The 18316-nt window shown below is 42.6% G+C and overlaps 1 protein-coding gene across 1 annotated transcript in view; it reads right to left on the bottom strand.

The window, feature by feature from the left end:
- Positions 1 to 2219: 2219 nt before the first annotated feature.
- The window catches only part of LOC138651332 (E3 SUMO-protein ligase ZBED1-like), a 19731-nt gene continuing 3634 nt past the window's right edge, over positions 2220 to 18316 (bottom strand). Inside the window, exons 2-6 of the mRNA XM_069741443.1 lie at positions 10561 to 10631; positions 8704 to 8966; positions 7391 to 7455; positions 7117 to 7274; positions 2220 to 6593 (exon numbers count right to left, since the gene is read on the bottom strand). Coding sequence (XP_069597544.1) covers positions 4543 to 6593; positions 7117 to 7274; positions 7391 to 7455; positions 8704 to 8966; positions 10561 to 10609 — 2586 coding nt within the window. The 5' untranslated portion in view covers positions 10610 to 10631 and the 3' untranslated portion in view covers positions 2220 to 4542. The remainder of the gene's footprint in view (positions 6594 to 7116; positions 7275 to 7390; positions 7456 to 8703; positions 8967 to 10560; positions 10632 to 18316) is intronic.

The following is an 18316-nucleotide window of genomic DNA, read 5'->3' on the forward strand; positions in this document are numbered from 1 at the left end:
GAGAACATACAAACTCTTTGCAGATGTTGTCCTGAGTGGGATTAGAACCCAGGACTCCAGCGCTGCAAGGCTGCTGTGCTAACCACTGAGCCAACTGAATGAGGCCTTACACCGACATGGCAGAGCCATGTATCTAGTCCTATCATATGCGACAGCGTGAGCAGCTCAACGTCAACTAACAGATTTCGTGCCTTCAGCCATCCTTGACAAGACTGACCACCAACAAATTGTCTCCGCACTGTGAGCCTAAACTTCATCCTCCCTTACCCTTCTGCAAACGCCCAAAAGGGGAGCAGTGATGTCACACACGTGAGCAGACCCTGCCCACATTTACGACAGTAGTAAAGCGAGCTAGCAGTTCACTAGGGTTCCATGGCAAAATTCAGCAGCTGCTCCCCCTAGTGTTTAAAAGTTGAAAATATCAAAACTTCCACTTCTTCATCTTTAAAATGAAGTTTGTATTTAGTGACTTGGTGACTTCTGGTGGGCTCGTGATTAGACTCAGAAGCCAATGAGAAGAAGCAGAGCTGCAGTGTAAAGTATCTGGGTAAAATATCTGCCTGAACTTCCTATGACATAATTGGTGAATTTCAGGCACACAATAAACAACTAAGATAAACTGTCAGTGATAATAGCCATGTACTTAACCAACACAGTAGTTTTATCATCACCGCAAGGGAAGCTCGACATATTCCATAAATGTAACAGAGCAGGATTTTAGGTTTTTTTTTCCCATCATGCCTTCACTGAAATAAGGAAGGACTTGCTAAAAAACAAATTTGCTAAATGGAAACTGTCATCAAGCAGGCTGCCTTCTGATTACAGATCTTTAACTTTAAGATCCATCAACATCAGTTTCCTGATAGTTTCCAAAAACGTCACCGACTACGGAGAAGCCAAAAGTGCGAATACGGTTCCGGAAGCACCGAATAGTAAATGGGTACAGATGAGAAGGAAGGCATCATTAGCTGATCGCCCCCTCCTTGTGTTCTGCGCATAAACTTTAGCAAAATAAAAATCTTATTGTAAATTTCTGGACTTTTTTTTTTTTTACCTTAATGCATTTTTGACCAAAAATTATTTTTGCCCCTGAGTTTCATTAAAAACTTTGCCCCATTTGCATCCTATAGCTTCTGTGTTGCACTGTTTATTGCTGGCTGTAGAAGGAGTTAACTGAGAATCCATCAGTGAGCCGAATATAATGGTCCGATGGGAGGTTTGTAACTCTTATCTGTCTCTTTCTGGGCATCAAAGTTGTGCAGGGAAACAGAGAGCCTGTAAAAGCCAAACAGTGCAAAACTGGTAATGAAACCCCATTGCAAAAATAATTTTTAGCATCATATACATGTATTTCAGCAAGAAAAAGCAATCTCAGAATGGTAGACAACCCTTTAAAGCATTAGTAAACACTGCATGTATAACATTTTAAATAAAGTTAGGGCATAAAAATCAACACAGCAGTAGTATCAGCCCTAGCTTCATAATATCAGCTGCCTCTTGTGGCCATCTGAGGAACTACAACTGCAGGAAACGGGAGCACTGTAAGTTCCCATACCATCAGGAATATAGATCCCCATATAATACTAGTCAAATATAAAACTGCGCACTACAATCTATTTTTTCTTTTAAAGGGCTTGTCCGATTGTAAAATAACTAGTGTTGAGCATTCCGATACCGCAAGTATCGGGTATCGGCCGATACTTGCGGTATCGGAATTCCGATACCGAGATCCAATACTTTTGTGGTATCGGGTATCGGTATCGGATCCATAGTGAGGTGTAAAATAAAGAATTAAAATAAAAAATATTGATATGCTCACCTCTCCGGCGGCCCCTGGACTCAGCGCGGGTAACCGGCAGGCTTCTTTGTTTGAAATGAGCGCGTTTAGGACCTGAGAATGACGTCCCGGCTTCTGATTGGTCGCGTGCCGCCCATGTGACCGTCACGCGACCAATCAGAAGCCGCGACGTCATTCCTCAGGTCCTAAATTCCTCATTCTAGGAATTTAGGACCTGAGGAATGACGTCGCGGTTTCTGATTGGTCGCGTGGCGGTCAAATGGGCGGCACGCGACCAATCAGAAGCCGGGACGTCATTCTCAGGTCCTAAACGCGCTCATTTCAAACAAAGAAGCCGGCCGGTTACCCGCGCTGAGTCCAGGGGCCGCCGGAGAGGTGAGCATATCAATATTTTTTATTTTAATTCTTTCTTTTACACCTCACTATGGATCCCAGGGCCTGAAGGAGAGTTTCCTCTCCTTCAGACCCTGGGAACCATCAGGATACCTTCCGATACTTGATGTCTCATTGACTTGTATTGGTATCGGATATCGGTATCGGCGATATCCGATACTTTTCGGGTATCGGCCGATACTATCCGATACCGATACTTTCAAGTATCGGACGGTATCGCTCAACACTAAAAATAACGCTTAAAGGAGTTATTTAGCTGGACTTCTTTTGCAGCAGGTCTCTGCTCTGGTCAATGCAAAGGAGTCCTGAGGTTGGAAGGCAGTTTCGGCTGTGCTTACAATACTGTCTAGAAAAGGAACGAAAATGTATGCCAAATACAGTGGCATGTAAAAGTTTAGGCACCCCTGGTAAAAAAAAAAAATTACTGTTATTGTAAAAAGGGAATCAAAGTTGAAGATGAAATGATCTCAAAAAGGCCTAAAGTTACAGATTACACATTTCCTTTGTATTTTAGGAGGAAAAAATATATATATTGTCATCTTTTATATTTTAAAAATTAAAAAAAGAAAAAAGTTTGGGCACCCTGCATGGTTAGTACCTAGTAGTGCCCCCTTTTGAAAGTATCACAGCTTGTAAACACGTTTTGTAGCCAGCAAGAGTCTTTTAATTCTTTTGAGGGATTGTAAGCCAATCTTCCTTGGAAAATTCCTCCAGTTTTGTGAGATTCCTGGGTTGCCTTGCATCCTCTGCTATTTTGAGGTCTAGTGACAGATTTTCATTGATGTTCAGATCAGGAGACTGTGAGGGCCATTGTAAAACCTTCAGCTTGCGCCTTTTGTGGTCGTCTATTGTGGATTTTGATGTGAGTTTAGGATCATTATCCATTTGTAGGATCAGTCCTCTTTTCACCTTCAGCTTTTTTACAGATGTTTGCACCAAGAATTTGTTGAAATTTCATTTAATCCATTTTTCTCTCTCCCCATGAGATGTTCCCCATACCATTGGCTACAACAGAACCCCAACGTATGATTGATCCAACCCCATGCTTAATGGTGGGTGAGATGTTCTTTTCCTGAAATTCTGAGCCCTTTTTTCTCCACACATACCTTTGATCATTTTTGGCCAAAGAAATCTAGTTTAACCCCATAGGTCCATGTTACGTGTTTCCAAAATGCATCAGGCTTGTTTAGATGTTCTTTTGCAAACTTCTGATGCTGAATTTTATGGTGAGGAGGCAGGAGAGGTTTTCTTCTGACAACTCTTCCATGAAGGCCATATTTCTACAGAGGTCTCTGAACAGTAGAACAATGTACCACAACTCCAGAGTCTGCTAAATCTTTCTGAATGTCTTTTAGAGTCAAGTGGGGATTCTGATTTGTCTCTCTAGAAATCCGACAAGCAGCTCTCACTGAAATTTTGCTTAGTCTTCCAAACCTTATCTTGACTTCCACTGATAATTGCCATTTCTTAATTAGATGTCGAACTGAGGAAAAGCCAACTTGAAATCACTTTCCTATCTTCTTATAGCCTGCTCCTGCTTTGTGGCCGTCACCATTTTCATTCTCAGAATGCTAGGCAGGTGCTTAGAAGAACCCATGGCTGCTGTTTGTTGGCACAAGGTTAGAGGAGGCTGGGTTTTTATAAAGCTGGGAAATTTGCATCACCTGGCCGTTTCTATTGATGATCGTGATCCAGCCATTACCCTGACAGGCTAATTAAGGCCTGAAACCTTGGTCAAAGTTATCTGAGCACACAAATCTGCAAGGGTGCCCAAACTTTTGCATTTCCCTTTTTGTAATTTTTAGTATGTAAAAAATGCCAATATTTTTTTTTGCCTAAAATACAATTGAAGTGTGTCATCTTTAACTTTAGGCCTTTTAGACATCGTTTCATCTTCTACTTGCTTAACGGTTCACAATATCAGTAATTTTGACTAGGGGTACCAAAACTTTTCCATGCCACTGTATATACTTTTAGGCAACTGGTAATGCTTTTTTGGAAAGAAAGCTCTCTAGTGCCACCTAGTGGAAGTGGCTATCCTAGAAGTCAACGAGCCTGGCCACATGCAAATCACACCCTATAGGTACCTGGACAGGGCTCCAGGGGGTACTTTAAGAAACCAATGAAAGATGGAGAGCTGGTCCGGCTGTGAGACACTAAAACATAAAAATTGATGATCATCATAGTCGTATTCTCGGTCCAGTAATGCACTGGTGTGGACAAGGGTCCAGTTTTAGGAAAGTAGTGGAAGCACTAGATCCGACCTGGAGGATATATGATGGACCACTTGCTAACGGTGGCTACAGTAGGAGTTGGGAGAGGCACAAAGTGAAGCACCAACCATCAGACGATCAAAGATATAACCTATTGCCATTGAGAAAGACCAGCATGTCAACGTGTTCGGCAGTAAGGGCAGAACGCTTCCGATACACCGCCAGGCCAGCATCTGTGAATAACCAGTTTGTGGGTACAGAAGTGGCAGGGATAGCCAGCAGTTTACGGGCTGCCCGTGCCAAGAGAGGATATTGGGTGTGGTGCATCTTCCACCACTGTAATGGGTCTTGGCATAAAGAAGACGCCTCGCTCGTCTGGAAGCTACTTATCTCCTGCTCTGCCTGCTGGTTGACCGTGCTAACAGAAATATTTCTTACGTTACACAAGTCTCCCAATAGAAACTCGATGCCAGAGTCCTGCTTGGCTTTTTTGGATGGTGGTCTTGAGTTTTGAGGTTCTGGTGTAACACAGATTGGTTCGGTTGTGGTTATTTTTGCCAGGCTGGAAGCCTCGAGCTTCAACAAATGAAGGGTCTCTACTCGGTCTGGTTGACTGAGGAAATCAAGGCCACGGAAACGAGGGTCCAAGGCACATGCCAAGTTGAGAACCTGATTGACTTCGAGATTTGAATACTTAAAACTCAGCTCTTCGTGAATGGCCTTTTTGATGTTCTTGGAAAATTCAGAGTCCCACTCGTTCGGTGCCAAGTGTTTATACAACAGGCTGGTGATCACCGGCTTCACCAGTGACAATCCGGCAAATTGATCTTTGGTAAAGGTTGAGGTAGCGATGGATAAGGGTTTAAGGATATCTACGACATCTTGGAGTATTGACCAGTCATCTGGCTGCAGAGAAATCCCGTCTTCGTTCAAGGTCTCGATTAAGCTTTTAAAAAACTTGGTATGGTCGACTATGCTCTGCAGCAAAGTGTAGATGCTGTACCACTTCGTACCGTCCCGCAGGAACATTTTTAAATGGACCTTCAAAACCGGCCCGTGAGTGGTCAACTCTTCATTTTGAGCTGCAGATGAGAAAATAGTGGCTATCAATCGTCGGAACCGATCCAATGTGGTCTGGATGGTATGGTGCTGGAGGATAGCTTCAATGCAGTTCTTCAACACCTGTCCCACACACGGCAGAGACTTCCATCCCACCTTCGAAGCTGCTATTTTAACAGAAGGACTGTTGAGTCCCACAGCGAAGAACGTGTTCTCCCGTATTCCCCATTCCTCCGTGACGTCTTGAAGTACCGACTTCAGGCTTTCTTCGGAAAGGTCTTCAGAAACAACCCGACTTGTTAGCACCATATTCTTAGATTCAAAGGCGTCGTTGACGTAGTGGATGGTGAGTGTGAGGTAGGACAGTGAGCCGCTATGTTTCCAGAGGTCGAGACTGACGGAGCAATCTAGAAGATTTTTCACCAAGTCCACCACCTTCATCTTGGCTTGAAGGTGCATCTCTTGCAGGATCGTATGAGCCAAGAAAGATGCTGCTGGTAACTTGTAATTGGGATCTAGAATGGACAACATTTGCACAAAGCCTTCGCCTTCGATTATTTCAACAGGCATTAGGTCACGGACAATAAAATCTGCCACAGCTTTGGTGGTTCTCCCGACAGTGGGGGTCACAACAGCCCTGGATGGCAGCTCACGAGGAGAGGCTGAGTCAATGTTCTTCTGTGGCTCCACCACTGCTCCCTGGGTTCCCACTAGTTCATTGTATTCCCTCCTATGCTTATATATAAGATGCTGCCTCAAGTTAGTGGTGTTGCCACTGTACGAAAGCCTGACGCCGCAAAGTTTGCAAATAATCTTTGTTTTATCCATAATTCGACCGTAGGCGTCGCCTTGAAAACCAAAAAAAGTCCAATAACGGCTCTGGGCACGACCAAGGCTTACCAAGTTCTGAGTTCCCTCAAGTAGCTGAAAGCCAGATGAAGAATGGCCGATATTGTTTACTGGGTAATTCTGTTTGTGGGACTGTATTAAAGGGGTGACCATATTGTTGCACGCGTACTGACTTCGGGTAGATATGCGATTGGGTAAAGAATCGAGGCTCTTCAATTGCAAGTCTTGAAAAAGCTTCATCAGAAGTTCCTTCTCGCCAAACTCATATTTAAAATGTTCACCTAAGAACAAAAGGCAAAAAAGTGACATCTTAAAACGAAAAATTTGGTGAACAAAAAAAAATAGACAAAAAAGGCCCAAATGCAATAATGAATCAGGTCCATAATAAAGAAAGTGACCAAATCCCTCTAAATATCCAAGAAATATACACTACGGCTTCAAATCGTCAGAATTTGCTGGGGTTTTTTTTGGCCTTCAAAAGGTCACAAAATTTTTGGTCAACTCGAAGTTGGGCAAAAATGTTGAGACTTCTGGTGTTTTTACACCAGTTCTGGAGCTGGGATGGAACGTGGTGAAGCCTGGCAGTCAAATTCATCATAATTTGTGCCATAAAAGTGGCGGAAATTACTCCAGAAATGAAAGTGGAGGCCACTAAAGACCCATGGACTCGAATTGATCATGCCAAGTGGACTCCTCTCCTGTTATTTTTGGTCGGGGTGAGCTGTGCTGTCGGCAGACCTCCCGATAGGTAATAGTCAGAGGGGAGATCCTGAAGACCACCATCATAATGCCAATCATGTTTACCTAATTTGAGCCCCAGGGTCCTGGCATACTCCTCCCCGATCCACACCATGAGTTCCGTGCCCGAAGGAATAGGCTGGCACGCCCGATAGTAGATTTTCCCCTGGTACTGAAACACGGTCAGATTGTGTTCCTCTTCCGTGGATGCACACGCCACATATCTTAGAAAAAAAATAAAATAAAAAAAAAGACACAAGTGCATATGTGCACCTCCACGTTACCTCCCCCCAATAATCTTTCCCGATATTGGGGTCTTCTTGCGAATGTCAGGACTTACCTCATCCAGCTGCTTTTGGAGTCATCGCTGGCATCAATGTAAAAATAGGATCCGTTTTCCCTAATCTGCACGATCAATAATCAGAAGAGGCAAATATATAAATATACAAAAGGCAAAAAATACAATTAAAAGCAAAAAAAAAAATGATAAAAATATAAGCAAAACTACACATATACTAATAAAAAATACAACTATAAAATTAAGCAAAAATATATAAAAAATAAAAAAATATATAAGCAACAATATAAGAAGCAAAAATGTACGGTAAATGATAAGTTTTTGTTTTTTAGATGTGGAGTGTAGTGATTTTATAGCAATATTGTAATGTGTCAGGTTACGCCGGCTCACACCTCTCTGCATGCCAGCTGCTCTTTATGGAGGTCACTACTCTCCAAAACAGCGGTAATGACATCACTGTTCCTAAAATAGAACTAGTGACATCACCACTCTCCAAACAAATGACATCACTCTTCCTAAAATAGAAGTAACGACATCACTGTTCCTAAAACAGGACTGAAGTCATTTTTTGGGAGAATGGTGATGTCATCAGTCTTATTTTAGGAACACTGATGTCATTACTTCGATTTTAGGAAGAGTGATGTCATTTGTTTGGAGATTGGGGATTGTGATGTCACTGGCTACCATTTCCATATTCATAAACGGAGATTTTTGGATAGAGCTTGTAAATACAAGCACTTTTGCAATTTATTGCTTATTAAAATGTTCAGCCGTTCTTGAGATATTCACACTTTTCTTTTGTTTACGGTTTGTTGCCTTGGAGACCGACCACAGCTACTGGACAACAGAGCTTGCAGTGCTTACAAGCTCTTTTCTATCGAGCTTGTAAGTACTGACTAGAAGCCAACCAGAATCGCTGATGCGCGCCGTTACCTCCTAATCCTGACCAGCTTCAGCGCAGCGCTTACAAATTAGCAAACAGAGGTGGTCGTTCTCCTCGGCAACAACAGCAAAAATTGTTAATATCTCAAAAACGGCTGAAAATTTTAATTAGCAGTAAATTGAAAAACTCAAGCTCTTGCCAAACAAATTTCCACCAATGAAGATGGGGATAACCCCTTTAAATAAATATTATATTAGAACTCAATAAATTAATTCAAAAGAGGCGAAACTTCTGAGCGCCAATCCAAAATCTGAAACTGGACCTCCCAAATCTCACATATACAACATGAGCAGAGGGACCTTTTTGCGGCTCCTCAGGTTTTAGGACCTTGATAATTAGCCTCCCCTTTACAGGATTTGTTACATATAAGATACTTAAAAAAAAAATCCTGGAAATAAAGAAGAACCCATACCGCCCATGAGTAGACAGTGCAGTCGCTCCTATCCATTATTATGTCGCCTTCGTATGGGCCAAAAATGCAACCACGGGGAATGATGGGAATTGTGCAGCAGACACCGAAGCCTCCTTGAGATCTTTCCTTGACCACCAGTCCTTCTGGCAGAGAAAGTAAAGCACGAGACGGTACATTTTCTGGAACCGGCGTGTCCAAGATAAAGGTTGGTGCTCCATGTTGGGCGCAGGAGTCTCTGAAGTACAAGCGGCAATCTTCACAAACTACAGGGAGAAGAAGGATGGGATTACTGGAACGTTAAGGAGTATACGAAGCCGAAACAGTCGGGGTCCATTGGGCATTAGTAGCAAAAGAGCCCAGACGAACCCCAATCAGAAGTTTATGGAGTCTGTCCTTAGCTATCAGAGAAGATCAGAGCTCGGCTGACCATTCCTACCCCTCACTTCAGCACTCCGAGAGAGGAGACCCTAACCAATCCAAACCAGCAGGGCCGAGCAGTGTTTGATGGCCACTGCTGACAGATCAGTGACATGATTAAATTCTGCTCTGTTCATGCCTAAGGCAGAGGATTATCTTCTGCCTTATGCATCAACAGAGTGGCATTTGCAGTTTCACATCACTGATCTGTCAGCAGCGGGCATCAAACACAGACCACCCAACTGATCTCAGCTCGCCTGTGTTTTTTTTACAATGGTTATTTCCGAGAGCTGAGACCCCAACCAATCCAAATCAGCAAAGCTGAGCTGTGTCTGACACCCATTGCTGACAGATCAGTGATGTGATAAAATTCTGCTCTGTTTATGCACATGGCAAAGGATTATCTTTTGCCATATGCAGCAACAGAGTGGCATTTTGGCTATGTGCACACGTTGCAGATTGTATACATTTTTGCCGCGTTTTTTCACAGCGAAATTGCAGCAAAAACGCACACACAACACAGCACAATGCTGTGCTAATGCTGCGTATTTTTCCGCGGCGGAATCGCAGCGCGGAAAAATACGCAGCATGCTCATTCTTTGTGCGGAATCACGGCGATTCCACACACATAGGAATGCATTGATCCGCTTACTTCCCGCATAGGGCTATGCCCTCCATGCGCAAAGTAAGTGGATGATCTTCGGATGGTGCCCAGGGTGGAGGAGAGGAGACTCTCCTCCAGGCCCTGGGAACCATATACCTATAAAAACAAAATAATTAAGAATGAACATAAAAAAAATCATGATGTTCTCACCTTCCGGCGGCCCCTGCAGCCTTCCCGCTCCTCGTGATGCGCCTGTTCCCAATAATGCCTTGCGACAATGACCTGTGATGACGTAGCGGTCTCGCGTGATGCTACGTCATCTGGGGTCACTGTCGCGAGGCATCACTGGGAATGGAAGCTGCCGGGAGCTTCGCGAGGAGCGGGGAAGGTTGCGGGGGCCGCCAGAAGGTGAGAATATCACGATTTTTTTTCTTATTTTTAACATTATATCTTTTTACTATTTATGCTGCATAGGCAACATCAATAGTAAAAAGTTGGTCACACTTGTCAAACACTATGTTTGACAATTGTGACCAACCTGTCAAACATTTTTCCAAGCGATCTGTAGCTAGTGTTTAGCGGGAATACGCATGCCAATTCTGCATGTGTTATACCCGCGGAAGGGAGTTGCAGAACTGCCGCAGAAATTTCTTTCATGCATATGGCAAAGGATTATCTTATGCCTTATGCATCAACAGAGCGGCATTTACAGTTTCACATGACTGATCTGTCAGCAGTGGGCATCAAACTCAGCTCGTGTAAAATTGCTGTATATGACAGAAGATAAAAGTGGTCAGCACACAAGCATAGTGTATTAACATTACGTCCAAACTTACACAGCAGCTCGTCTTCCAGCTGGGCACAGGCCTCCTCCGCCGCCTGCATGGTTTGACTGACGTCTGAACACCTGAGGAAGTAACAAAAGACAACTGTACAAGCGGCGAAACCAACACCAATCAGCCGAGGACGTGAATCACAAGCCGGGTAACTGTCGCACAATCGTCTATTACTTCCATCAATGTGGAACAGCTACGAATCGAAAAATCCAAAAAACGTGTTGTGCTAATGACACCCACTGATCCGCTGGGAGGCGGGGCGCAGAGGGCGGCACCATGCGCCAGAGGTGCCAATGTGAACAGATTTCATTGATCCAATGCATCTACAATAAAGTAACATGGAACAGCACTGCAGCTGCTGACTATACGTCTGCTGCCGTTTTTTGTATACAGCTCCCCTGCAGACTCTTATGGCGCTTTGCTTGCTCAGCTATTGTTGGATCTCCCATAGAAGTGAATAGAGAAATCTGCACATGAGCAACTTTCCATTCTTAAGATAATCAATACGTAGGTCTCAATGAGCAACACCGAGGTTAGCATGGTGGCTCAGTGGCCAGAAAGGCGGCTCAAAGAGTAGCATGGTGGCTCGGTGGGCAGCAGGGTTTGTCAGTACAGGAGTAGCATGGTGGCTCGGTGGGCAGCAGGGTTTGTCAGTACAGGAGTAGCATGGTGGCTTGGTGGGCAGCAGGGTTTGTCAGTGGGTAGCCAGGTGGCTCAAGGAATAGCATGGTGGCTCAGTGAGCAGTAGGGCTGGTCAGCAAGGTTTATTAGAGGGCAGCAGGGTGGCTCGGTGATAAGAAGGGTTGGTCAGCGGGTAGCAGGGTAGCTCAATTTGCATAACAGTGGTTTGGTGGTAAACAGGGTGAATCGGTGGAAAGCACAGACTAAGCAGCATGGTAGCTCATTAAGCAGCTCGTGGCTCGGTGGGTAGCGCTGTGGCTCAGTGAGTAGCACAGGTTTCCTCTTGGCTAAAGGTACCGTCACACTAGACGATATCGCTAGCGATCCGTGACGTTGCAGTGTCCTCGCTAGCGATATCGTCCAGTGTGACAGGCAGCAGCGATCAGGCCCCTGCTGTGCTGTCGCTGGTCGGGGAAGAAAGTCCAGAACTTTATTTCGTCGCTGGACTCCCGCAGACATTGCTGAATCGGCTTGTGTGACACCGATTCAGCGATGTCTTCGCTGGTAACCAGGGTAAACATCGGGTAACTAAGCGCAGGGCCGCGCTTAGTAACCCGATGTTTACCCTGGTTACCATCCTAAAAGTAAAAAAAACAAACACTACATACTTACCTACAGCCGTCTGTCCTCCAGCGCTGTGCTCTGCACTCCTCCTGCACTGACTGTGAGCGTCGGTCAGCCGGAAAGCAGAGCGGTGACGTCACCGCTCTGCTTTCCGGCCGCTGTGCTCACACAGACAGTACAGGAGGAGTGCAGAGCACAGCGCTGGAGGACAGACGGCTGTAGGTAAGTATGTAGTGTTTGTTTTTTTTACTTTTAGGATGGTAACCAGGGTAAACATCGGGTTACTAAGCGCGGCCCTGCGCTTAGTTACCCGATGTTTACCCTGGTTACCGGCATCGTTGGTCGCTGGAGAGCTGTCTGTGTGACAGCTCTCCAGCGACCAAACAGCGACGCTGCAGCGATCCGGATCGTTGTCGGTATCGCTGCAGTGTCGCTAAGTGTGACGGTACCTTTACACTCTCACTCAAAACACAAAGATCACACTGCAGGGTGCATTGAATCGGCTTTGTAGAAATTTGTTCCCAATTTGTTCCTGAGAGAATTTGTCTGTATCCAGCGGAAAATCCCTGCGCTAGAAAAGCAGCAAAAATCAATAATTCCTCCAGATGGCGCTGACACACACACACACACTGTATACACACACATATAGCTGCTGTACCCACATATACACACTGTGCACACACATATATTATACGCACACACACTGTACACACACACACACATACACACTATACACACATACATACACACTGTATACACACACACACACTGTATACACACACACATACACTAGATACACTAGTATCTACTAGTATCTGTATACACACCCACACTGTGTACACACATACACACTGTACACACACACTGTATATACACTCACACACTGTATATACACTCACACTGTATACACACACACACTGTATACACACACACACTGTACACACACACTGTATATACACTCACACACTGTATATACACTCACACTGTATACACACACACACTGTATATACACTCACACTGTACACACACACACTGTATATACACTCACACTGTACACACACACACTGTATATACACTCACACTGTACACACACACACTGTATATACACTCACACTGTATACACACACTGTATATACACTCACACTGTATACACACACACTGTATATACACTCACACTGTATACACACACACTGTATATACACTCACACTGTACACACACACACTGTATATACACGCACACTGTACACACACACACTGTATACACTCACACTGTATACACACACACTGTATACACTCACACTGTATACACACACACTGTATATACACTCACACTGTATACACACACACTGTATATACACTCACACTGTATACACACACACTGTATATACACTCACACTGTATACACACACACTGTATATACACTCACACTGTATACACACACACTGTATATACACTCACACTGTATATATACACTGTATATACACTCACACTGTATACACACACACTGTATACACACACACTGTATATACACTCACACTGTATACACACACACTGTATATACACATACACACTGTATATACACTCACACTGTATATACACATACACACTGTATACACACACACTGTATATACACTCACACTGTATACACTCACACTGTATACACACACACACTGTATATACACTCACACTGTATACACTCACACTGTATACATACACACTGTATATACACTCACACTGTATACACTCACACTGTATACACACACACACTGTATATACACTCACACTGTATACATACTCACACTGTATACACACACACTGTATATACACTCACACTGTATACACACACACTGTATATACACTCACACTGTATACACACACACACTGTATATACACTCACACTGTACACACACACACTGTATATACACTCACACTGTATACACACACACACTGTATATACACTCACACTGTATACACACACACTGTATATACACTCACACTGTACACATACACACTGTATATACACTCACACTGTATACACACACACACTGTATATACACTCACACTGTACACACACACACTGTATATACACTCACACTGTACACATACACACTGTATATACACTCACACTGTATACACACACACACACTGTATATACACTCACTGTATACACACACACACTGTATATACACTCACACTGTACACACACACACTGTATATACACTCACACTGTACACATACACACTGTATATACACTCACACTGTATACACACACACACTGTATATACACTCACACTGTATACACACACACACTGTATATACACTCACACTGTGTATACACACACACTGTATATACACTCACACTGTATACACACACACACACTGTATATACACTCACACTGTATACACACACACTGTATATACACTCACACTGTACACATACACACTGTATATACACTCACACTGTATACACACACACACTGTATATACACTCACTGTATACACACACACACTGTATATACACTCACACTGTACACACACACACTGTATATACACTCACACTGTACACATACACACTGTATATACACTCACACTGTATACACACACACACTGTATATACACTCACACTGTATACACACACACACTGTATATACACTCACACTGTATACACACACACACTGTATATACACTCACACTGTATACACACACACTGTATACACACACACACTGTATATACACTCACACTGTATACACACACACACTGTATATACACTCACACTGTATACACACACACTGTATATACACTCACACTGTATACACACACACACACTGTATATACACTCACACTGTATATACACTCACACTGTATATACACTCACACTGTATATACACTCACACTGTATACACACACACTGTATATACACTCACACTGTATACACACACACACTGTATATACACTCACACTGTATACACACACTGTATACACACACACACACTGTATATACACTCACACTGTATACATACACACTGTATATACACTCACACTGTATACACACACACACTGTATATACACTCACACTGTACACATACACACTGTATATACACTTACACTGTACACATACACACTGTATATACACTCACACTGTATACACACACACACTGTATATACACTCACACTGTACACACACACTGTATATACACTCACACTGTATATACACTCACACTGTATACACACACACTGTATATACACTCACTGTATACATACACACTGTATATACACTCACACTGTATACACACACACTGTATATACACTCACACTGTATACACACACACACTGTATATACACTCACACACTGTATATACACTCACACTGTACACATACACACTGTATATACACTTACACTGTACACATACACACTGTATATACACTCACACTGTACACATACACACTGTATATACACTCACACTGTACACACACACACTGTATATACACTCACACTGTACACATACACACTGTATATACACTCAAACTGTATACACACACACACTGTATATACACTCACACTGTATATACACACACACACAGATACACTAGATACATTAGTATCTACTAGTATCTGTATATACACACACACACACTGTATACACACACACACACACTGTATATACACACACACACACTGTACACACACACTGTATACACTGTACACACACACACATACACACTGTATACACACACACTGTATACATACACACACTACACACATTCTGTACACACATACATACACACACACTGTACACATATACACTGTATACACATACACACTGTATACACACATACACACTGTATACACACACACTGTATACATACACACACTGTACACACATACACACTGTACACACATACACACTGTATATACACACACACACTGTATATACACACACATACACACTGTACACACACACTGTATACACTGTACACACACACACATACACACTGTACACACACACTGTATATACACTCACACTGTATACACACACACACTGTATATACACTCACACTGTATACATACACACTGTATATACACTCACACTGTATACACACACACACTGTATATACACTCACACTGCATACACACACACACTGTATATACACTCACACTGTACACATACACACTGTATATACACTCACACTGTACACATACACACTGTATATACACTCACACTGTACACATACACACTGTATATACACTCACACTGTATATACACTCACACTGTATACACACACACACTGTATATACACTCACACTGTATACACACACACACTGTATATACACTCACACTGTATACACACACACTGTATATACACTCACACTGTATACACACACACTGTATATACACTCACACTGTATACACACACACACTGTATATACACTCACACTGTATACACACACACACTGTATATACACTCACACTGTATACATACACACTGTATACACACACACACTGTATATACACTCACACTGTATACACACACACACTGTATATACACTCACACTGTACACATACACACTGTATATACACTTACACTGTACACATACACACTGTATATACACTCACACTGTATACACACACACACTGTATATACACTCACACTGTACACACACACACACTGTATATACACTCACACTGTACACATACACACTGTATATACACTCACACTGTATACACACACACACTGTATATACACTCACACTGTATACACACACACACTGTATATACACTCACACTGTATACACACACTGTATATACACACACACAGATACACTAGATACATTAGTATCTACTAGTATCTGTATATACACACACACACACACTGTATACACACACACACTGTATACACACACACACTGTATATACACACACATACACACTGTACTCACACACTGTATACACTGTACACACACACACATACACACTGTATAGACACACACTGTATACATACACACACTACACACATTCTGTACACACATACATACACACACACACTGTACACATATACACTGTATACACATACACACTGTATACACACACACACACTGTATACACACACACTGTATACATACACACACTGTACACACATTCTGTACACACATACATACACACACACACTGTACACATACACACTGTATACACACACACTGTACACATACACACTGTATACACACTGTATACACACACACTGTATACACACACACTGTACACACATTCTGTACACACATACATACACACACACACACACACTGTACACATACACACTGTACACACACACTGTATACACACACACACTGTATACACACACACACTGTATACACACACTGTACACACACACACTGTATATACACACACTGTACACACACACACACTGTACACACACTGTATACATTGTACACACACACACACTGTATACACACACACTGTATACATACACACACTACACACATTCTGTACACACATACATACACACACACACACACACTGTACACATATACACTGTATACACATACACACTGTATACACACATACACACTGTATACACACACACTGTATACATACACACACTGTACACACATTCTGTACACATACATACACACACACACACTGTACACATACACACTGTATACACACACACTGTACACATACACACTGTATACACACACACTGTACACACATTCTGTACACACATACACACACACTGTACACATACACACTGTATACACACACACACTGTACACACATTCTGTACACACATACACACTGTACACATACACACTGTATACACACACACACTGTACACACACACTGTATACACACACACACTGTATACACACACACACTGTATACACACACACACACTGTACACACACACACTGTATACACACACACTGTATACACACACACACTGTACACACACACTGTATACACTGTACACACACACTGTATACACACACACATTGTACACACACACACTGTATATACACTCACACTGTACACATACATACTGTATATACACTTACACTGTACACATACACACTGTATATACACTCACACTGTATACACACACACACTGTATATACACTCACACTGTACACACACACACACTGTATATACACTCACACTGTACACATACACACTGTATATACACTCACACTGTATACACACACTGTATATACACTCACACTGTATACACACACACACTGTATACACACACACTGTATATACACTCACACTGTATACACACACACTGTATACACACTCACACTGTATACACACTCACACTGTATACACACACACACTGTATATACACTCACTGTATACACACACACTGTATATACACTCACACTGTACACACACACACTGTATATACACTCACACTGTACACACACACACTGTATATACACACACACTGTATACACACACACACTGTATATACACTCACACTGTATACACACAC

This window comes from Ranitomeya imitator, chromosome 10 (assembly GCF_032444005.1).
Source record: "Ranitomeya imitator isolate aRanImi1 chromosome 10, aRanImi1.pri, whole genome shotgun sequence".
Taxonomy (NCBI): domain Eukaryota; kingdom Metazoa; phylum Chordata; class Amphibia; order Anura; family Dendrobatidae; genus Ranitomeya; species Ranitomeya imitator.